Here is a 24,986-nt window from a genome sequence, read left to right as displayed (position 1 = left end):
AAGAAGAAACTACCAAAAAAAAACTACTACAATTACAACACCATATCAACCTCAAACAATCATAACAACAACAAAATACAAAATAAAAAGAGAAGGGAGGGTTAGAATCATACCTTAAGGGAGGAAGGAGGAGAGGAATGGAGATGGGGGGTAGTGTGTGTGAAGGAGAAGAAGAAGAAGAAGAAGAGGAGAGGAATTGGGTAAGTTAGGGTTTAGAGAGAGAGAGAGAGATGGAGAAATTTGGGGGAGGGGGATCGAGTAATGTAAAGTTAGGGGGGGTTGGGTTTTAAAAATAAAAGAAGAAGAAAAGAAAAAACAGAAAAAAACATAAAAAAATAAAAAAAATTCAAAATACCTGGTACCCCCGCGGTCCACCGCGGCCGCGGTGGGTTTAAAAAATTGAGGTAGAATGTTTACGTCTCACCGCGATTTACCGCGGTCCATCGCGGTGGGATGAAAAATTCGAGGTAGAATGTTTGCCTTCCACCGCAGTTTACCGCGATCGCGGTGCTGGCGTTGTTTTTTTTTTTAAGTTACATGAACACACTAATCAACACACTCGTGGGTTGCCTCCCATGCAGCGCCTGATTTAACGTCGCGGCACGACGCAAGCATTTGATCATCACTCCTCATCCGCGTACTGGGGCTCTCCCAAAGTGATTACCACTCTATCCCCTTTTTCTTCAGCCATTCCAAGGTAATGTTTCAACCTTTGTCCATTTACTGTGAACTTGTTTGTCCCATCTTCTAATTCAATCTCTACAGCTCCACTTAAGAACAATTGCACCACTCTGAAGGGTCCTGACCATCGGGACTTTAACTTACCTGGGAACAATCTCAATCTCGAGTTGTATAACAACACTAGATCTCCGGGTTTGAAGTATTGATCCAATATGTGCTTATCATGCATTAATTTCATCCTTTCTTTGTATAATCTAGCACTCTCAAAGGCCTGGAACCTAAATTCCTCTAGCTCATGTAACCCAGTAATTCTGTTAGTACCTGTTGTCTCCATGTCTAAGTTTAACTGCCGCAATGCCCAAAGTGCTTTATGCTCTAGCTCAATTGGGAGGTGGCATGCCTTGCTAAACACCAACTTGTACGGTGGCATACCAATTGGGGTTTTGAAGGCTGTGCGGTACGCCCACAATGCATCATCCAATTTCTTTCCCCGGTCAGTCCTTGTTCCATTCACTATTTTTGTGAGGACACTTTTAATCTCCATGTTGGACACTTCAACTTGTCCGCTCGATTGTGGGTGGTACGGGGTGGTCATATTATGACGAACTCCATATTTTCCCAATAGCCGTGCGAATGCTCATCACTGAGTATAGCTCTTGGGGTACCAAAATGTGTGAAAATGTTCTTCTTTAGAAAGCCTAGTACCCGTTTAGCATCATTGGTCGGAAGAGCCACTGCTTCAACCCACTTAGAGACATAGTCAACTGCTACCAATATGTACTTGTTACCATACGAACTGACGAATGGCCCCATGAAGTCAATCCCCCACATGTCAAAAATCTCCACCTCTTGAATTGTGGTCATTGGCATCTCGTGTCTACGAGATATGTTGCCAGTTCTTTGGCATTCATCACAGATTTTAACCCAAGAATGGGCATCCTTGAACAGAGTAGGCCAGTACAAGCCTGACTCCAACACCTTAGCTGCTGTCCGAATTCCTCCAAAGTGTCCACCATATGGTAAAGCATGGCAAGCCTGCAAAACAGAATGTTGATCTTTCTCGGGGATACACTGACGGATCATGTTATCTACACATATTTTAAACAATAGAGGTTCATCCTAATAATAATACCGACAATCATGAAAGAACTTTTTCTTTTGTATTGAGGAGAGTTCATAAGGTACAATACCACTTGCTAAATAATTAGCAATATCAGCATACCATGGTGCCTTCTCCATTGTCATTGCCAGTAACTGTTCATCCGGGAATGTCTCTGTTATATCCTCAACCTTTACCTTCTTTTCAGCTCCTTCCAACCGTGAGAGATGGTCAGCTACTTGGTTCTCTGTCCCTTTTCTATCACGCATCTCCAGATCGAATTCTTGCAATAGAAGAACCCAGCGAATCAAGCATGGCTTTGACTCCTTCTTTTCTACCAGGTACCTAATTGTTGCATGGTCAGTGTAAACAATAACCTTCGAGCCAATCAAGTATGACCTGAATTTGTCGAATGCAAAAACGACAACCAACATTTCCTTTTCTGTCACGGTGTAATTGAGGTGTGCACCGCTTAGCGTTTTGCTTGCATAGTAAATCGGCTGCATCAGTTTATCCTTTCGCTGCCCAAGACTGCTCCTATGGCATAATCACTTGCGTCGCACATGGGCTCAAATGGCTGCTCCCAGTTGGGTGCAACAATGATGGGTGCAGTCACCAATCGCTTCTTTAGCTCCTCAAATGCCAACCTGCAATCATTAGAAAACACAAAGGGGTGATCCTTTTCAAGGAGTTTGCATAATGGGTTAGCAATTTTGGAGAAATCTTTTATGAATCATCTATAGAACCCGGCGTGCCCAAGGAAACTTCTCACCGCCTTGACTGAAGTGGGCGGTGGTAGCTTTTCAATCACGTCAACCTTAGGATGGTCGACCTCAATTCCTTTACCGGACACTCGATGCCCCAGAACTATCCCTTCCTGTACCATAAAATGGCACTTCTCCCAGTTCAACACTAAATTTGTCTCCACACATCTTTTGAGCACTCTTCTTAAGTTGTGAAGACAGTCCTCGAATGAATATCCCACTACGGAGAAATCATCCATAAAGACCTCCATAATATCCTCCACCATGTCTATGAAAATGGCTAACATGCACCGTTGAAATGTCGACGGTGCATTGCAAAACCCAAAAGGCATTCTCTGAAAGGCGAAGATGCCATACAGACAAGTGAAGGAATGTTTTCTCTCTATCTTAGGGGGCTATTAATATCTGATTGTACCCCAAATATCCATCCAAGAAACAGAAGTGTGATCGCCCCGCCAGCCTATCCAACATTTAGTCAATGAAAGGCAAGGGGAAGTGGTCCTTCCGGGTGGCTGTGTTCAATTTTTGGTAATCCATGCAAATCCGCCATCCCGTGACTGTACGAGTTGAGATCAACTCATTATTCTCATTTTGCACAACAGTCATTCCCCCTTTTTCGGCACACATTGGACATGGCTGACCCAATTGCTATCAGAGATGGGGAAGATGATTGCCACATCTAACCATTTGATCACTTCCTTCTTTACTACCTCTTTCATGTCCGGGTTCATCCTTCGTTGATGTTCTCTGGAAGGTTTGTGCCCTTCTTCCAAGAGAATCTTGTGCATACAGAAGGCTGGGCTGATACCCTTTATGTCTAGCATGGTCCAGCCAATGGCAGTCTTACTTTCTTGTAGTACCTGTAAGAGCTGTTCTACCTGCACATCTAGCAAACCGGATGATATAATAACAGATAAACTAGAATCATGGCCTAAGAAAATGTACCTGAGGTGAGCTGGGATCGGCTTCAGCTCTAGCTTGGGTGGTTCCTCTACTGATGGCTTTGCTGGAGATGTAGCCCTTTTTTCTAACTCAAGGGACTCGAACTGAGGTTCCCTTTTCCAGAATCCTTGGCCTTCAAGTGCCATGACCCACTCAGCTAACCCTTCACCATCCATCTCTTCTAAATTTGTCAGACATGCCTCCAATGGATCTTTAGCAGTCGGGGTCACATCATCTTCTTGTAGGATTACATCCACTACCTCCACTAGAGAGCAATTAGCATATTCACTGGGTCTCCTCATAGATTGCTGAACATTGAATATGACTTCTTCATCGTTCAGTCTCATTTTTAATTCCCAGTCTCACAATCGATCAGTGCTCTCCCAGTGGCCAAAAATGGCCTACCTAAAATGATAGGTATCTCCTCATCTACCTGACAGTCTAGAATAACAAAGTCTATAGGGAACACGAACTTCCCCACTTACACCAACACATCATCAAGAACCCCAGTAGGCCTTTTTACCGTGTGGTCAGCCAGCTGCAGCAACATCGAAGTTGGTCTAGCTCTACCAATGCCCAGTTTGGTGTATATAGCCAGAGGCATCAAATTTATGCTGGCTCCCAAATTACATAATGCCTTTGCAAAGGCATAACTCCCAATCGTGAATGGAATAGTGAAGCTACCTGGGTCGGACATCTTTTGAGCCATCGGTTTGGTTACTACTGCGTTGCAGGTCTGCGTCAGAGTCACTGTGGATAGGTCCTGAAAATCAAACTTCCGTGACATTAAGTCTTTCATCATCTTCGCATAACCTGGCATCTCCCTCAAGGCCTCAATTAAAGGAATATTCAACTGAATTTGACGTAGCATCTCCATAAATTTCTTGTATTGATCTTCCTTCCTTTGTTTTACCAGTCTCTGAGGGAATGGTGCAGGTATCACCCTTTGTGCACTGCTTGCTGGCTTCTCTCTGTTGGGGTTCTGTGGCACAAGAGGCACCACCTGTTCTGCAGCTTGTTCGTTTACCTTAGCCTTACCCTTTTCATCTTGGCCCTGTTCAACTACCACTTCATTCAGATTTGTTGGTTCATCTACCTCTAGTGGAGTTGGAGTGGCTGGTGTAGTCTCTTTGCTGGCTTGTGCAACCTCCTGCTCTTTGTCTAAATCTCTTCCATTTCGGAGACTTACTGCCATCAGCTGATTCGGGTTTTGCTCCTTGGGGTTAATATTTGTGTCCACTGGCAATGTTCCTTGGGGGCAATTGTTTAAAGCCATAGACAACTGCCCCAACTGAGTTTCAATGTTCTTTATAGCTGAATCATGTACTGCCAACTTTTCTTACATCTTACCATTTGTCCCAATGAGTTGCTAGAGCATCCCCCTGATCTCTACCATGTTGTTATCTTGCTGCTGAGGAGGTGGCTGATATGTCAGCTATTGCTGGTTCTGCTGTGGGTAGTCCTGTTGTCTCTGATGGTATGGCACTATTTGGCCTTGAACTTGCATGCCCTCAGGCTGAGGCATGTTGGGTCTGTATTACTGATTTGGTGCTGGTCTCCACTACTGTCTTTCTTGTCTCTGACCCCCAAAGTTGTTAACATAATTCATGTCTTCCCTTGCCCCTTGATTTTCACCTTCTCCGCTCCATGAACACATATAAGACTGATTAACACAAGGTGTACACAGTCCTCCATTTGTTGTGTCAACAATATGCACCTGTTTGGTACCCATTTTATCTATCTTCTTTGTCAAAATGCTGATTTGAGTCATGAGTGTGGCCATGTTCTCTGCATGCGAATTATTTGGGTCAAGAGGAACTGAATGCACTATGGGTGCCAGTGTTATACCTCTAGTCATCCACCCCGAATTCTGGGACATCTTGTCAAGAAGGACTTTGCACTCGGTGAATGTCTTACTCAAAAATGCCCCTCCAGCTGAAGCATCCACATTGGCCTTTAGATTGTCAGCTAACCCCATGTAGAACCTCTGGCCAAGCATCTGGTCTGGAATGCCATGGTGAGGACACTTCACCAACATCCCTTTAAATCTTTCCCAAGTTTCCTGCAAGGTCTCAGTCAGCTGCTGCTTGTATTGCAATATTTCATCAATCTGCCTTGCAGTCTTGTTGGGCGGGTAGAACTTATTCAGGAACTGCTTTACTAATTCCTCCAAGGTGACAATGGAATTAATTGGGAGCGAATTCAGCTAGGTTTGAGCTTCCCTAGTCACAGAGAACGGGAATAGCAATAGCTTGATAGCTTCTTGGGTCATATTTGGCTGCCTTTGAGTCACACAAATTGATAGAAAATTTTTCAAATGTTGCTGGGGGTCTTCAATGTGTGACCCGGAGAACAATCCCTTATTCTGCAGCAGTGTCACGACCCCAACCCCGGTCATGATGGCGCCCAACACACTGCTAGGCAAGCCCGACCATTCAACAACATTATCCCAAATTCTTATTCAGATTATAGATAAATATCACAGAGAATTTACTAAGTCATTTCATTCAAGTGTATAATTAATAATAAAATCTGCGGAAGTTCAATTAAAATACCACACCATAGCCCAACAGAATCCGGTGTCACGAATATGAGCCTCTAATACAGAATATCCACCTATTACAAGTTTGTCAAGGAAAAATACGGAATAAAAGATAGAGATAGAGGGGAGAGATCAAGGCTGCGAACGCCATGCAGCTACCTCAATACTCCCGGATACTGCCTGCTCAGCTAAACAATTCCTCACTTAGCCTGTGGTGTACCTGGATATGCACGCAAGGTGCAGGGAGTAATGTGAGTACTCCGACCCAGTGAGTAATAAACATAAATAAAGGCTGAGAATAAGAAATCATGGAAAACTACAAAGTAAACTATAACTGGCAGTTTAGAACAACAAATAGTGAAGCAACAAGTCAATTAAATCAGAGTACCAAATACTGAGACAGGTATAACCGATAAAAACAAATGCATGAGTGCAATACAATGCATATGATAGTACAATCTAGTACCCACTGCGGCGTGCAACCCGAGCCATCCATTTATTTATCGTCGACGGCGCTCACAGGGGGTGTGTGCAGACTCCGGAGGGGCTCCTACAGCCCAAGCGCAATATCAAGCCATCTCGTGACATCAAAACTAGGCCCTCGGCCTCATATCAATCTCAGTATAATCAACCAAGCTCTCGGCCTCAATATCAATGTACTCAACCAGGCTCTCAGCCTCAATATTAATGTAATACTGCTGCAGCGCGCAACCCGATCCATGCTCAGTCCAGAAACCATCATAAGGCCCTTGGGCATTTGTAAAACGGTAGTTCTCAGCCCGAAATATCATTTAGAAATATCATTTAAGTTTTTTAAATCTTAGAAAGATGGCTGAGTTTGCAAAACAGTATTTAAAACCTTGGACTGAGGTCAAATGATATGCAAAATATGCGAAAGCAGTGATATCAATCCCTGAAGGATTCAAATAATTGGCAAGAAGTCCAAATGTAACAATTAAATCTAAGTAAGGATGATTCTCAATTTAGTACAAGTAGAAAATACGGTACAAACATCTCTCGGGACGGACCAAGTCACGCCCACCGGGGTAGATATATGAACAGATAAAGAAAGAAACTCCAGGGGCGTACCCAAATAATGAGCAAAATATGAGGACACATAAGAATAGGTGGAACCGGGATCGAATAATACAAAGGCATCTCTGTGGCAGATTGGAACAATTCCTATAATGACATCATCTGAAGCAATAGCATCTGTCCTTCCTGGAATAGCATAAAAATGGCCCGGCCACCGCCTGATCAACCTTAAATCCCCATAAGCCATAACTGACTCACCAACACGCCTCAAACTGGAACCAATATAGCACATAACCGTGCAATCAACTTAATTAATAGCAAACTCCCCAACTTGGCTCAAAGCCATAGATCAAAATGCACTCAATAATTCACAACGTATATACTCTATTGCTGTCGTAATACCATAGTGAGATTAAACTCACTCCTTCATAAGCTTGTGGAAACACGAATCATCTGGAATTTTAACTCTTCTGCAATTCTTGCATTTACTCACACAACAGTTAAGCCCACTCTTTAGGCAGCCCAATTTAGATTTCAATGCATATTCTTCACTTGTAAATGAGATCTTCTAATAGACAACATAAGGATCACACCACCTTAGAACACTCCTCAGGAGATAACCCAACTGCTTCGCCTCCAATTAACATTTTTGTATACCTTCCACGGTCATACACATTACACAATCACTTAATCTTCCTGAGTCTAAACTCATACCGTAACATGAAATTTACTTCACTCCAAATAGGAGACATGAAAAGATTCTCCACGCGCCGATAACTCGGGGCTACACATCTAATCACAATAAAAATCAAACACTTAATTGTTCATCTATTATCCTGCCGCCCTTCCTCGTCACTTCCAAGTCATCTAGATACATCTTGCAGTACTAACATACTCCTCACGTAGCTATCCAACCATCATTCCCACTAATAGGGAAAATACCAGACATATAAGTTCAAAACACTTGCTCGCACAATTAGCACCTCGGTGCTCAAGCCATAGGCAAAGATCCATCCTCAAGTCCTTCAGACTAGCCCAACATCAACTCACAGAGGTCACATCTCTCCCTTCGATCAGGGAATCACAAGCCATCAAGGCACATATAATACTGAGCGCTTGTTCGCGCATACGAACACGTGGAAGGAATTGTAAGAGTCACTTTTTCAAGCTGAATCAAAGACGCACGATAAAAATTCAAGAATATGAAGTCTTTCCTAAAGGTTCTGCAGCCTCTCGAGGATAAATACAGACGTCTCCGTACCGATCCGCGAGACTCTACTAAACCGGCTCATGACTCGCGAGACCAAGTAACCCAGGCTCTTATACCAACTTGTCACGACCCCAACCCCGATCATGATGGCGCCCAACACACTGCTAGGCAAGCCCGACCATTCAACAACATTATCCCAAATTCTTATTCAGATTATAGATAAATATCACAGAGAATTTACTAAGTCATTTCATTCAAGTGTATAATTAATAATAAAATCTGCGGAAGTTCAATTAAAATACCACACCATAGCCCAACAGAATCCGGTGTCACGAATATGAGCCTCTAATACAGAATATCCACCTATTACAAGTCTGTCTAGGAAAAATACGGAATAAAAGATAGAGATAGAGGGGAGAGATCAAGGCTGCGAACGCCATGCAGCTACCTCAATACTCCCGGATACTGCCTGCTCAGCTAAACAATTCCTCACTTAGCCTGTGGTGTACCTGGATCTGCACGCAAGGTGCAAGGAGTAATGTGAGTACTCCGACCCAGTGAGTATTAAACATAAATAAAGGCTGAGAATAAGAAATTATGGAAAAATACAAAGTAAACTATAACTGGCAGTTTAGAACAACAAATAGTGAAGTAACAAGTCAATTAAATCAGAGTACCAAATACTGAGACAAGTATAACCGATAAAAATAAATGCATGAGTGCAATGCAATGCATATGATGGTACACTCTAGTACCCACTGCGGCGTGCAACCCGAGCCATCCATTTATTTATCATCGACGGCGCTCACTAGGGGTGTGTGCAGACTCTGGAGGGGCTCCTACAGCCCAAGCGCAATATCAAGCCATCTCGTGGCATCAAATCTAGGCCCTCGGCCTCATATCAATCTCAGTATAATCAACCAAGCTCTCGACCTCAATATCAATGTACTCAACCAGGCTCTCGGCCTCAATATCAATGTAATACTGCTGCGGTGTGCAGCCCGATCCATGCTCAGTCCAGAAACCATCATAAGCCCCTTGGGCATTTGTAAAACAGTAGTTCTCAGCCCGAAATATCATTTAGAAATATCATTTAAGTTTTTTAATCTTAGAAAGATGGCTGAGTTTGCAAAACAGTATTTAAAACCTTGGACTGAGGTCAAATGATTTGAAAAATATGCGAAAGCAGTGATATCAATCCCTGAAGGATTCAAATAATTGGCAAGAAGTCCAAATGTAACAATTAAATCTAAGTAAGGATGATTCTCAATTTAGTTCAAGTAGAAAACACGGTACAAACATCTCTCGGGATAGACCAAGTCACAATCCCCAATGGTTCTCTACCCCACGCCCGTTATCCGGCGTGCAAGTCACCTCAATATAGCGTTACGATGTGAAATTCAGGGGTTTCAAACCCTCAGGACACCATTTACATTAATTACTCACCTCGAACCGGCTAATTCTCTAGCTCGCGATGCCTTTGCCCCTTATTGACCTCTGAATGCCTCGAATCTAGCCATAACGATTCGATCCAGTTAATAAAAATTATAGGAATTAATTCCATATGGAATTCTTCATTTTCCATCAAAAATCCGAAATTACACTCAAAATTCGCCTGTGGGGCTCACGTCTCGGTATACGACAAAAGTCACGAAATATGATCCCCCATCCAACCACGAGTCCAACCATACAAATTTTACCAAAATCCGACATCGGATTGACTTTCATATCTTAAAAATTCATATTTAGGGAATTTTAGAAAATCATCCATTTCTCTTCAAATATCAATAATCTAAAGCCAAAAATAAAGATTTATTCATGGAATATAATCACAAGAGAGTCAAGAACACTTACCCCAAGAATTCCCATAACTTCTCGCTCAAAATTGCCCAGAATCCGAGCTTGAAAGTCCAAAAAATGAAAGAAAATCGGACTGCTCTTTCTCTACACTGTCCAGAATTTTCGGCTACTGTTCACGCGTGTTACTGTACACTGTACTGTTCACGGGGTACTGTACACGGCACTGTTCACGGGGTATTGTACACGGTACTGTTCACAGGGTACTATTTCTGCAATTTTCTCCAATTTTCCTAAGTCCGAAATCACTCTGAGACACCTACGAAACACTCCCGAGCCCTCGGGGCTCCTAACCAAACACATACACTAACTCAACAACATCCTACGAACTTAACCGTACGATCAAATTGCCAAAATAACGTCATATACCACGAATTAAGCTTTAAAATCCAAGAATTCTTTCAAATTTCATAAAACATCAAATTTTCCATTTTGAGTCCGAAACACGTCAAACGACGTCCGTTTTCAACCAAACTTTACATAAAGTACTTAAACCATATATAAGACCTATACCGGGCTCGGAAACCAAAATACAGGCCCGATACCATCACTTTCTAATCAAATTTCATTTCCATTTTCCTTAAATATTTTCAGAAAGCAATTTTACTCAAAAATTCAATTCTCGGGCCTGATACCTCGGAATTCGATGATTCTTGTTCCTATGAGTCACAAATAATAATACGAACATAGCCCTTCAGTCGAAACTCAATTCGGAGCTCATTTGATCAGTTCAATACCCATTTCGCTCGTTAAACAATTAACTCATGTTTCGCGTCAAAACCCAATCGCGACTTGATGAAATTAGACCAAATTTCCAGATCACTCCTATAATTTATTATCAAAATTCTGGAAGTCTCAAAATCAAATTTCAATCTCTAGAACTAAAAATAGACCTTTGGATCATTACATGCTCATAATCGAAACGCCAAAATCTTCCAAAACATATCCGAGCCTCATGGGACCCCGACCAAACATGCCAACATAACTCATAACATCATTCAGATCTGTTCCAATTATCAAAACACCTCAAACAACATCAAATTACGCAAAACTCATCGAATTCAAGCCTAAGTTTCCAAAAATTTCCGAAATACACTTTCAATCAAAAACCCAACCAAATGATGTCCGAATAACCTGAAATTTTGCACACACATCAGAAATGACATAACAAAGCTACAACAACTCTCAGAATTCCATTCCGACCCTCGGATCAAAATCTCACCTATCAACCGGAATTCGCCAAAATACTGACTTCGCCAATTCAAGCCTAATTCTACACCGGACCTCCAAAACCACTTCCGATCACACTCCTAAGTCACAAATCACCTCCCGGAGCTAACCGAACCGTCACAATTCACATTCGAGCCCTCTAACTCAGAAGTCAATATCCGGTTGACTTTTCCAACTTAAGCCTTCTTAAAAGAGACTAAGTGTCTCATTTCTTATCAAAACCACTCCAAACCAACTCGATTACAAAAGATACGGATAATAAAGCATAAAGAAGCTGAGAATGGGAAAAATTGAGTGGTAACCTATGAGATGACGGGTCGGGTCGTCACAAGCAGATGCAGCATGTTGTTGGTGATCTGGAATGTCTCCGCTTGAATTGCGGGCAAAACTATGGCAGTTGCCAGGTTGTCAGCTTTGGATTGAGCCCAATCATAAAGTGCAGCTTCTGACATAAGAGGTGCCACCACTCTGACATTTGGGTCAGCTGGCTCATCCCTGATGTTTCCGTTGACGTTCTCTACGTCACCTATGTCAAATTCAAGCTGGTGTGGTTGTTGTGATTGTTGGATCCTCCTGTTGGCACGGTTCAATGCCCTGAATGTTTTCTCGGGGTCTGAAAGTCCTTCAAGCAGTTCTCCAGTCCTCGAAGAATTTCTAGGCATACACCTGAACTCTACAAGAGTTCAAATGTTAGAATTTCAATGAAAATTGTTTAACACCTTTGAAAATTGATTTGAACTAATAATTTTAACACTACTTCTAAGTTGCAATAAACAACACCGTTAGTTCCCCGGCAACGGTGCCAAAATTTGATAATGCCCAACTATGCCTTTTAAAGGAAAAAGCGGTCGCTGCAAATATAATCCGGTTTTAAGTCCGGAATCGAATCCTCAGGGAACTAACCTATTTATTACACTATTCGACAATGTTATTATCAACTCAATCAATCTCTAGATGCAAGATTTTTGATCAATAAAGATTGGGTTTTTGTTTAACTACTTCAACTACTATTAAAAACAACAGTAAGCTAAAACAAAAATAATTTAATGGTAAAAAGGTCTAGGGTAGTGATTTCCCCAATTGCTAGTTTAGGTCTTAACTCTTCCGCTATAATCTCGCTGTAATACTCTATGAGGATTAAGAGTTATGGGTTATCGTAATTATCTCTCGATCAACTACAATAATTTACTAGAGCATTCTCTCGAACTACTCTAGCTGACAATAGTTATGCAACTCTAAGTTATCCCACCAAAGTTTTGTTATCTCTAAACCCACTTTTAAGTTCAAGTATTGAATCTCTTCAATTACCCAAAAGTGGTGTTGTTCAATAACTATCTAACCTAATATTCTTTCTCAAGCAATATAAGGTAATTAGACACGATTAATCAAGGGCCCATTCAATTAATCACCATACAAAACGTAGTTGAACAATCATATCATAAATCCGGCTCGATTATAACAACTTGAGTCAAAACTTCAACCAACAATTGGTTCCATCAACCCTAGATAAGTATTTAGCTACTCATAATAACATAAGAGAAAACTACTAAATTGTTCATAATGTAAAATTGCAAGAACTAAAAGGAGATAGAAAAACTCTAATGTTTGGTTGATCTTCTCAATCTTGTTCTTGCCTCCAAAAGTAGTCTAAAATCAGCTTAGCACAATCTTGGGTGAGTTTCTAAAGCATATAAGGGTTTTACAAAAGTTTCCCCGATTTTACACTTTGGTCCTCAAACTTTCCAGCAGCGTGAACAGTGCACCGCGGTCGACCGCGGTGAATGCTGGCCTTTCTGCCTTACATTGTTAATCTACCGCGGTGCCACCGCGTTCGTGGTGGCCTTCTTGCCCAGGCCATTTATGCTTCTTTGTGTTCGGGTGCTTCTCAAGTGGGCGTTTTTCTTCACATTATCGCCTCCAAAACACTCCATGTTGCTTCCTCTCATATAATATTCCCTGCTAAACAAAAGAACACTATTTAGAGCATTTTGTTGGCAATTTATCTATAAAACAACAACAAAGTATGGTCATATTAAGGTGTAAATATCAACTATATAGCCTACTATCAGGCGTAAATGAAATAATTAGTAAAAATGAAAGACAACAATTTTTACGTGGAAATTAAATCACCCGGCTGCTCAAAGGTGCAAAAATCGCGACCTATCACGTAGGATTTTAATTTCAACTACAATAAAATAAATGAGACAAATGTATCGATTACAAGACCCGTAAATCAATATCCACACAGTTCTTCTACTTCAACTAATTGAAAGACTTACAAGTTACCCTAACTTGCAAAAACAAACAGTTACTTCAACCCACAGATTAGAACTCGATTTCCTAATACAGATTCACTAACTCACTCAAGAAGAACACTGATGCTAGTAATCAACTTGAGTGTTGAAAATATTTTTCCACAGTAGACGTGTAAAAGAATACTCTTCTTAGTCTATTAGGAAAGTATTTAAGCTCACTAGACTCTAAGATCTTTTAGGAGTCCTATGCATAGTAAACTTCTTATTTGATAGGACTCCTACAGTTCCAGGACTCCACAAATCTAGTAATTTTTATCCATCACTTATATATGCGAGCATATCTTCTTGGACAACGACCCTTATCACATCAACAAATTTCTTCCAAAAATGTCGGACTAGAGTAACTTGTGGAAAAGTTATTTCCTTGTAAGAACCTCCAACAACTACCTTGAGGACCTGGTTCGTAGCGCACGTTCACGAGACACACTTTGTTAATCATCAAAACCCCAATTTTCATAAATTCTAAGTCTCAGTTCTTAACTTGGAGAGAGAAGTAACTTTAGTACTTTTTTAACGGGTGGTTTAATCAAAAGAAAATAAGGTATGTGGGGGGGGGGGTTGAAAACTAAAGAAAGAAGAATGAAATCGGCCGGGTGTAATGACTTTTTGAGGGGTTTAATAAAAAAAGAAAAGGTGATTGGGGCGAACACTTAAAAAAAAGAACCCAAAAACGAAAGAAATCTTGGCTGATAAATCGTTCGGGAAAAAAAATTTAAGGGCATTGTTGGAGCTAGATCCGTACTAGGTCATCCAACAAAAGACCAGATCTAAGGTGTAGAAGTAGGGATGTACATATGGTGGGTTGGTTCAGGATTTTTAATTACCAAACTAAACTAATTATCTCAGATTTTTAAATTTATAAACTAAACCAAACAAATAAAGTCGGGTTTTTCAATCTCGGTTTTTCTCGGGTTTTTTTTTATTTTCTTGGATTTTTCGAATTTTTTCAGGTAGGAGTGTTCACGGTTCGGTTTGATCGATTTTTGATAATAACCAAAACCAAACCAATTTAATCGGTTTTTAAAATTTTAAAACCAAAACAAAACCAAATTAAATACAAACCATCAATTTGGTTGTCATTGGTTTGGTTCGGTTTGGTTCGGTTTTTCGGTTCGTAGTAAGCTAATAATAAGTCGATAATAGTGAAACAATACTAGACAATAATCTGAAAATAATTTGCTAAGTTTATACTTTTTTATATATTTTTTTCGGAACTGAAAGTTTATTTACCTATTTATATGAAAAGAATGAACAAAAAAACAACTAAAAGTTTGCTTTCTCAAGCTTTAGCCACTGTAGTCCTACAATTTGAGTTTGCTTTCTTTACTCTTATGGTAGGATTTTTTTAACTCTTCTGTTAGGCAAAAATATGTGCGGAGGGTTAGAGAATTAAAGTCTCTTAAGGAAAAAAAATTGGCCGATTCTTACTGTTTTGGGATTAGGCAATCTTTTAAGATATAAGTAGGATAAACCAAAATTCAAAATAACAATTAAATTGCATAAAATATTTAAAATTATTTAGAAAAAGATATTATATTGCATATAAATAATTATTAAATTTTGTATATAATTAATCGGTTTGGTTCGATTTAATTTTCGTTTTTTTATAATAGAACCAAAACCAAACCAAATATTATCGGTTTTTAAAATTTAAAACCAAAATCAATCCAAATGAAAAAAATATCGGTTTACTTAATCAGTTTGGTTTGGTTTTCGGTTTGGATCGATTTTTCGTCAAACCGTGAACAACCCTATTTTCAGGTAAAATCTTCATAGCATAAAATATATAACTTGAGCTCTAATATTTCTTTGGTCTTAATAGGATAAAACTATATAAGTTGTTATCCAAGAAAATAATACAAAATAATGTCAGATGAGTTATCCGAAAGTGCCCCGAGTACTCGGAGACTGGCGTCAATAACTCAACACATGCATGACCTTAGGGTCGGAATTTCCTAAATCGTAAGCCCTCGATGAGTCAATTCCGAGCTCATGAGTAACGGCTCTGAGCCAAGGCAAACTCGATGACTCAGAGACTGTCACCTATCGCCATTCGTTAAAACAAACCGAGGCCGTAAGACCCCAAGCGGTCAGACTCAGTCTAAAAAAATTGTACCGAGTATCAACAATTAACTTATAAGACCTCAACGACATGGAAAAACCTGTAAGACCTCAATGACATGAAAATGAAACTGTAAGACCTCAACAGCACGAAAAAACTGTTAGACCTCTACGGCATGAAATACTGTAAGACCTCAAGCAAGGCATGAATCATAGTTGTACCAAGTATCAACAAAACTGTAAGACCTCAATCAAGGCATGAATCATACTTGTACCAAGTATCAACAAAACTATAAGACCTCAAGCAAGGCATGAATCATACTTGTACCAAGTATCAACAAAACTTTAAGACCTCAAAAGGCATGAAAATTTTGTAAGACGTTACTACATGTATAAGCTAAATCCCGAAGTTTAGGCTATATGTCACATTTGTAAGACTCCCGAAAGGGCATACCCTCGATGTATATGCCTAAACTACTATGCTCGCGATCAAACATGGATTCGGCCAAACACAAATGACTACGGTCATACGGCTGTACCAGCCGAATTAATGCGACTCGGGGACGCCCGACCGTCGCTACAAAATCATAGGCCATTACTTCAAATCTACTTCGAAAAGAACTGGTTAAATAGGCTACCCTCGACAAGCAAAAGAGCTTCGACCATGTCAGCTCCAAATCACAAGTCTTTGAGCTACTCAACCTACCGGCCAAACCTTCTGAGGTGCTCGAACATCACCGCAAACGACTTGAAATCAAGGTTCTTCCCAAACCAACGACGGGTCAGGCAAAATCATTTCAAAAAAGTCCTTAACGAGAGAAAAATAAAGCCTATATATTCCTAAGCGACAGCTTAACGAGCCTCAAGGCCACACACTAAAAGGTCGCAATGACCAAAAGCGTAAGAGCCACTGTCGCCAACTTAAAATTTGAAAGCTTGAGGGTCATAATGAGCTCGATTTGTAACCCGATTCGGAGACCAGACCCAAAATGGTTAACTATACATTCCTAAGGGCAAAGCATAAGAGCCATTGTCGCTAGCCTAACGAGCCTCAGGGCCATACTCTAAAAGGTCGCAACGACCAAAAGCGTAAGAGCCACTGTCGTTAGCTTAAAATTTGAAAGCTTGAGGGTCAAAATGAGCTCGAGTCGTAACCCGATTCGGAGACCGGATCTAAAATAGTTAACTATACATACCTAAGAGAAAATCGTAAGAGCCGTTGTCGCCATCTTAACGAGCCTCAGGGACGTGCATATAAAAGGTCGCTTCGACCCAAGGTGTAAGAGCCGTTGTCACCAGCCCACGCAAATACAGAACTTGAGGGTCAATTGTGCTCGAGTCAAAACCCAACTCAAAGACTGAACCCAAAATAGTTAAAATACAAATGCCCAAGGGCAAGGCATAAGAGCCATTGTCGCCAGCCCGCACAAATGCAAAACTTGAGGGTCGATTGAGCTCGAGTCGAAACCCGACTCGGAGACTAAACCCAAAATAGTTAAAATACAAATGCCTCAGGGCAAAGTGTAAGAGCCATTGTCGCCAACTTAATGAGCCTCAGGGTTGTGCATATAAGGGACAGCTTCGATCTGAGGTGTAAGGACCATTGTTGCCAGCCCATGCAGACGCGAAAGCTCTAGGGTCAAATGAGATCGAGTCGAAGCTCGACTCGGAGACTAAACCTAAAATAGTTAGGCAAAAGCATAAGAGCCCTAACGTCGGTTTATATTAAAAGTCGCATCTATCGGGAACGTAAGAGCCCCTAAGCTTGCCTAATAAGCCCTAGGGCCGTACCACGAATCAAAGAATTCTTGCCAACTTTAAAACGGGATCACCCGGCTGAATTCCGGACAAAAAGGGGAGTGGAAGAAGCAATGCCACAAGGTTTAATTTATACATATGCCAGCATGAAAGTACTGTATACAAATAGGAAAATCGACAGGACCTAATCCATTAATGAGCCTACATTCTCAATGGCTCCCTCGAGGATTGCATCCCAACAGCTACGAGTCCCCCCAGAAGCCCCTTCTCAATGGCATCTTCCCTTTCTGGGGATCCATCCTTGTTTTTAACATCGCCCTAGCTTTCACTCGACACACCTCCAACAGCCTGCTTTCAAGAATCCGGCCAAGCATGATCCACAGCTCGAGGTAAATTCGGGCTAACCTCCTCAGACGCCATCTCAACGTGAGCACTTGTGACAATAGCTTCCTCCATATGCGAGGACATACGCGCCTCAACTTCGGCTTCGATCCTGGATAGTGGAACTACCATCTCGTAATGGAAGCCTCTGTACTTGTCATTATCCTCCTTCGTATCCTAGAGCTGACGCTCGACTGAGGTTACCTTCCCCTGGAGGGTGTCACTCTCAGAAGTTGTTACCCTTATGTACCGACTGAGCTCAAAAATTTCAGCATCTCTGGACTGGAACTCCTCTCTCAGCAGAGCATTTTCCTTCTCAAAGTGCACAAATCAGGTCCGAGGTGTTAAAAGCACTAGAATTTAACAAAGATTCAGATAGTAGTAAATAAGGGATGAATAACCTGCTTGGTAAGATAGGCTTTCTCACGCTCACGACGGTTCACCTCATCCTGGTATTAGGTGAAAGCATGGTTGTAAAGCGCTTTGTCCTAAAGCCACGAAAAAGGACAAGTTAGAAAAAAAAGATCGGAGTAGCCTAGAGCGGCAGACAGGGTTAGCAAAAATTACTCGCTCGCAAAGTCTGCCCATTTTGCCAAAAATGAATGAAGCGTCAACCTCGAGAATTCCCTCGAGAGCGGTTGACGGTCTCTCGAGCTCATCTCCGCCTTTGACAAGTGCTCCTGCATCAGAGGGCTCTTCGCGCGGAGCATCTTGCGGTGGGAGCACTCCCTGAGGAGAATCAATAACGATCACAGAGTTGGCAGGATCAATCAAAGTCTCCATCCCTCGTTCACCCTGGACCCTAGAGCTGGGCCCCTCCGAACTACCTACCAAGGGTACCTCAACTCGGGGAGAATTCTGGCCGCCAGCCAACTCGGGTGTAGTACTCGATACTCCATCCGTCGCCTCCCCACCACAAAGATGGACCACAACGGCATCAGGATTTGGTTCGGAAGCCTCCAGCCCCATGGTCCAAGGATCGGCCGAGTTTATACACTCCTCAGGGGCCGTTGGGAAACTTCTTTCCCCCTCACCTTCAACTCGAGGGTTCCCCATCGTCTCCGGGGTCAAAGCTGCCGGGTTAACCTTGGATACTTCCACCTTAACCCTCTTGAACTCTGGCAGCCCGACCAGCAGACCCCCTACCTTTCTCTTCTTCTCGCCAGGCACTAGGGCGTCCCCATCGATGGGTGGTGCCTCCTTCGTCAAAGGGACTTCCCCTAGACCTGCACAAATGCAGAAGTTAAACACAAAGAATGAAGAATGCTACTAATGGCGATTTGCATCAAAGTGTGCGGATGAAGCAAAGTTCGAAGCTTACCATGATCTTTGGCTTCCAACGGGCTCAGGATAAATCTCGCCACACCTGTTCGGCATATGGGAAAATTGAGTATAAGCGGCCAACCCAATCCTGGAGGTACGAAGCCGCACCGGGGTAGGTTGCTACGGCTAAAAAAGTAAGAGAAATATAGTTAAATGCTTGGAAAAATATTGTCAATGAGAAGCGGAGGAAGACCCGACAACACGTTTACTTACGCCTAGCATTCCACCTCTCAGGGAACGACATCTTTTCTACAAGGATTAGGTCAGAAGTCCTCAGTCGGACGAATCAGCTTGCCCATCCCTCGTTCTGGAGCTCCTCGGTGCAGGCAAAAAGGGACCTCGGTGCTCGACAACGAAGTTTGATTAGGCCCCCATGGAGGAGACGGGGACTATACATCCTGATCAGGTGGTTGAGGGTGAAGGGCATCTCCTCTATCATGTTTGTGTAATTCCTGATCATATAAACAACACGCCAGAATGAAGGATGAATTTGACCAAGGGTTACTTGATAACAATGACAAAAGTCGAGAATCACGGGGTCGATTGGGGGCGAGGATGGCCCCACCGGCCCCAAGGTGAATGGATAGATGTACACACTCAGAAATCCGGCTTTATGAGCAATAATATCTTCTTCCCGAGCAGGAATCTCCACAAGCATGGTATTCCCCCACCGACAATCAGCCCTCACTCTCCCGACATCTGTTACCGAGCTAATATACTGAGTCACGGGCTCACGATGCTCTGGCCTCGAGGAAGGTCTCTCGACCTTGAAATCGGAGGTCATCGCAAAAGATCCTGGGACGCATTCCTCAGTATGAGGAGGTGTGGCCCCTTCACCTTGAGAAAGAAGCGAAGAGGATGAGCCCGCAACCTCACGAGAAGCAGAGGTGGAAGGTTTTGCCATCCCTAGAAGATTCTAGAGGAAGAAAAAGAGTTGCGTTCCTGAGAAAGAACGAGAGCAAAAGAAGAGCGAACCTTTTTAAGGATTTGGGCACGCAATGGGTTATAGAAAAGAAGAAGGGGAGTATTTATAAAAGGACCGTGTGTGCATTGAAGAAGGCCAAGAGGCAACCAACTACCACAGTCAATGCGAGAACCTGCATGAGTAGCGTGCGTGTCGTATCTTTGCACCTTCTGGCCATTGCCGATATCAAAAATATAGAAGGAGGAAGAAATTCAAGGACGTTTCTTATCGTTTCTTATCACTTTCACTCTAAGAAAAGCGGAGACTATCTGTATGCAGTAAAACCGGGGGCCCAATTTCCTCATCATTAGGTCGCCTCGTGGACATGCTTCTCGAGGTTTGAAGTCGAGGTCGAGACCCACCCTTGGGAGCCGTCGGGTTTCGGCCTCGGGGGGAAATGCGTACTAACAACTATAGTAAGGGAGATGGGAGTTCCCAAGGCATGCAGCTGATATTGACAGAGCCTAATGCTATCTAGTTGTCCCATCCCTATACCTTTATGATTAATGCATTTTGTACTATGTGGAAATTTTCCCTCCTATATAAAAGGGATCCTTGGCACTTTATAAACTCTATTGCTCCAACTATTCTACACGAAATATACAAGAACTCTTTCTTTTCTCTCTAACATATTCTCCCGACACTATTGCTATTGCTTATTACTTTCATACTTGTTCTTCATTTATTGCTTGCTACTGGCCATAAAGAGCCTCCTTTAATTATATCCTAACCTTTATCCCCTTCCCAATTATCTCCGATAGCTCAAGCCCGAGCCCGAGCCCAGGCATCGACCTCGAGGCCCCTCATCGGTTAGTCCGAGGCCCGGACAGCTAATCCTTTGGTTTGATTATAACTCTATTTTAGCTCGCATTTCATCTTTTATCTTCACATATCTAGCATCAACTACTTTAACAACTAGCATAAAAATAGATCACGTATTTTTAGAGTCCCATCAACAAATTTAATTGTTATTACCATTTTCACGTTAAACAGCTTTCCCAAGCATAACTCATGTTGTTGATGGAACTTGACCATTGGACAAACAATCAATCAATTAAGCACAGAAGTGATTAAACAACCATGTAGTAGCGGATTATAACCAATGAGTAGTTATTGTCGAACAACAATATTCATGGCTAAATCATAACCCCATAACTTATGTGTCTTAGCCACTCATGATAGTATTAAATAATTTCACAAGTGTTTGAATTGTTGAAAATACTAAGAAAATGATTAAAAATTGAGAATCCTTGCTCCCGACTATTCCGTGCTTGTATTTTTCTCTCAAAGAGTGGCCCTCCTCCATAATAGGTTTAGAATTCCTTTTATACGAGTTGGGGTCGTGTAGGACCATCAAAAACAAGTCCAGCACGAAGTAAGAAAGTTCGCGCCCCAGCGTCCAAGGCAGCGCGACGCGCTGGCCCTTCGCAGGGCTGAATGCCCATTTTTTTTGCTTCTGCCTTTTGTATATGCATTTTTCTTCTTTTCTTCTCTTTTTGCTTCAAATTGTGGCTTTCGTTCCGCGTTCTTCCGGGTGACTTATATACATAAAATACCATAAATTAGCATAAATTATTATACTACACATACAAATTCATGAAATTCAAGTAAAATGTGAGGCGACATGGATAAATACACATACTTTAAGCCAAATATTACTTATTTATATGTAAACTTTATGGACTTTTTAGACCACTATCTAAATATCTTTTTTTTGAGGAAATCAAAAATCTTGTAAGAAAAGGTTAGACCACAATACAAAGTTATTGCAAACGTTAGATGTTTATGAGCAAAGCAAAAATTATAGTCAAAATGGCATTTGGTTATTGAAAATAGCAGTGTTTGCAAAGCAAATGAAAAGTAGTCATTAATAAGGCGGATATAAAATTTGGCAAAAGTACCCTATCTGAAATACGGAAAGTTCCAGCATAATATGCTGAATTATGGAACTCGTGTGTATAGACTTCCAACATATTATATTTGAACTCCAGCACATTATGAATTCCAGCAAATTATGCTCGAATGTCATATGTAAAAAAATTGAAATCCAATATATTATGCTAGAATTTTTTCGAATCTTAATGGTATTTTTGCCATCAAAGACGAACAAAATTTTCTGCCCTAGTTTGGCACTGAGAAAATTTTGTGAGTTATTAGGTAAAGTTGTAGATCAACTTATTTTATTTGAAAGATGCAAAAAAGATACTGAATACTCCGAATCGAATATGCTTCTCTTAGGAGTAGAACTGATCATGCTTAGACTAATATTGTATACAAACTAAAGTCTAAAATGTCCCTAGCTTATAAAAGGAACATTTGCATAAATCCGTCGTTCTTTTAGGGGGTTTTGGCATGGTATAACAACATACACATATATATGTATGTATGTATGTATGTATATATATATATATATATATATATATATATATATATATATATATATATATGTATGTATGTATATGTATGTATATACATATATATGTATGTATGTATGTATATATATATGTATGTATGTATGTATATATATATATATATATATATATATATATATATATATATATATATATATATATATATATATATATATATATATATATATATATGCATGTATATCCTAAAATAATAAAATAAATAAAAGTCTCCTGGTATAATGGAAGATGTCACGACCTAGAATTTCCACCTTCGGGACTGTGATGACGCCTAGCATTTCACTTGTTAGGCAAGCCAACATTAGAGAACCTTTAAGCCAATTCTATTCAATTTCAATAAGTAAAGTCAATTAAGCCAAATAGAAGCTAAAACTGAGTGCGGAATAACATAAAAAACCCTTAATATCTAAAATACAATCTGGATTTAGAGTCACAACTCACGAGCTTCAAGAATTTCTACAAACAGAATCTGAAATAAATATAACTGTTCTGAACGAAAAGAAAAAGTAAAATAGGAAAAATAGAAGGGAACTTCAAGGTTTGCGGACGTCAGTAGATCTACCTTGAGTCTCCAATGAGAAAATCCAAGATGCTATGACTTACAAACAGTTGGGGCCAGTACCAAAGTCTGCACAAGAAGTGCAGAGTGTAGTATGAGTTTAACCGACCCCGTGTACTCCGTAAATGTCGAGCCTAACCTCGAAAAAATAGTGACGCAGCTATGACAAGACACCCACGTAATAAACCTGTGCAGATAATAATATACATACAAGATAACAACAAGTAAAAACTAAACATGTACTATTGGGAGGGGGACATGCTAAAGGGGTACTAAATACGAGAAATACAACGAAAATGATAACCAGAACAGTCAATATGTCCTTAATAAGTAAAAACGAATTAACACAATGAATAAAACTACACGACATCACCTTTCGTTCTTTTACTCTCAACCTCACAATGGAACAATGATACTGCACGACATCACCCTTCATGCATTAACTTTTAAAATATGGCACGCCATCACCCTTCGTACATTAACTCTCACAATATTGCATGACATCACCCTTCATACATTAACACTCAAAATACGACACGGTATCACCCTTCGTGCATTAACACTCAAAATACGGCATGACATCACCCTTCGTGTATTAACACTCTTCCTTACCATATAACAATGAATAAATAACAACAGGGAGATAGAATCAACAAGAACAAGCCTTACATCAACAATGGTTCCACAATACCAATCTCAACCTTGGAAACAATACGCAATTATCACAAAGCCAATAAACGTAGTAAGAACGATCAATCTAATAAGTAACTAGTCTAAGCATGGATAACATGATCAAAGTAAGCAATAAATTACAAGAACAAGTCCCACCCGAATGATTTAACCCAACAACAATGCATAAGTACTCATCATCTCACATATACGTTGCACCCAACATCTAAACATGTAGCAAATAGACAAACAAGTTCTAATCTCTCAAGTCAAGGTTAACCATGACACTTACCCCGCGTCGCAACCAAATTCAAGATCCAATACGCCTTTGCCTCAAGAATTCGTGTCTGGAAGCTTCAAATCTAGTCACAAACAATTCAATATACTCAATACGAATCGTAGGAATTAACTCCATATGAATTTACTACTTTTCTGGATTAAAATCCGAAATTCACTTTAAAAATTGACAGTAGGACCCACGTCTCGAATCTCGGAAAAACTCACGAAATTCGAACACCCGTTCCGATACGAGTTCAACCATACAAAAATTATCGAATTCCGAGATCAGATTGCCTTTCAAATCCTCAATTAAAGTCTATGAAGATTTCTACCATTTTCAACATAATCCTTACCCATTTGAACGCAACAATCTTCCCACAACCTTATTGGTACAAGCATGTATAACTAATACTCTCACATCCAGAATCATCTTACTAATTACTCATTTCTAGTTGGATTTCGAAATTGAAGAAATGGGGAAAGAAATTCTTACCTCTTTAAGGCCTTAGCAACCCTTTGATGCAATTTCAAGGTTTGATTGAAGGAAGAGTAGTGAAATCTTTATTTCTCCCCTTTCTCTCTCTATAATCGCTCTCCCTTCTCTCTAAAACACCAAAAATTGCCCCAAAAATGAACCCCAATCGAGTTAAATAAAATGGGGTTCGGGTAAAAAACCCCTTTTCTGTAGGGGCGCGGGGTGGCTGTGCAAAACGTGTCTGGAAATTAAATTTCGCAACGTTCTGGAATTTCCCACAGGCGCGGCGCGGTAGTACAAATTCTGCCAGCTTTTGTTAAATTGGTCATAACTTCTTGTAGGAGTGTCAAAATAACAAAAGGTTTGAAGCGTTAGAAACTAGACTCAAAGATCTTTCATTTTATAGGTTTTCC

General features: G+C 40.8%; 1 protein-coding gene across 1 annotated transcript; it reads right to left on the bottom strand.

The window, feature by feature from the left end:
* Positions 1-622: 622 nt before the first annotated feature.
* On the bottom strand, positions 623-1,225 carry LOC142174535 (uncharacterized). The gene has a single exon (XM_075240346.1). It carries the CDS (start codon positions 1,223-1,225, stop codon positions 623-625), a length of 603 nt encoding a protein of 200 aa, XP_075096447.1.
* Between the last annotated feature and the right edge of the window lie 23,761 nt (positions 1,226-24,986).

Source organism: Nicotiana tabacum, chromosome 20 (assembly GCF_000715075.1).
Source record: "Nicotiana tabacum cultivar K326 chromosome 20, ASM71507v2, whole genome shotgun sequence".
Classification (NCBI taxonomy): Eukaryota; Viridiplantae; Streptophyta; class Magnoliopsida; order Solanales; family Solanaceae; genus Nicotiana; species Nicotiana tabacum.
The sequence above is the reverse complement of the archived record's forward strand: the minus strand, read 5'-3'. Positions and strand labels throughout refer to the sequence as shown.

Coding starts and splice junctions, on each gene's coding strand:
- LOC142174535 (XM_075240346.1), bottom strand. CDS start 1,225: ATGGAGATTAAAAGTGTCCTCACAAAAATAGTGAATGGAACAAGGACT.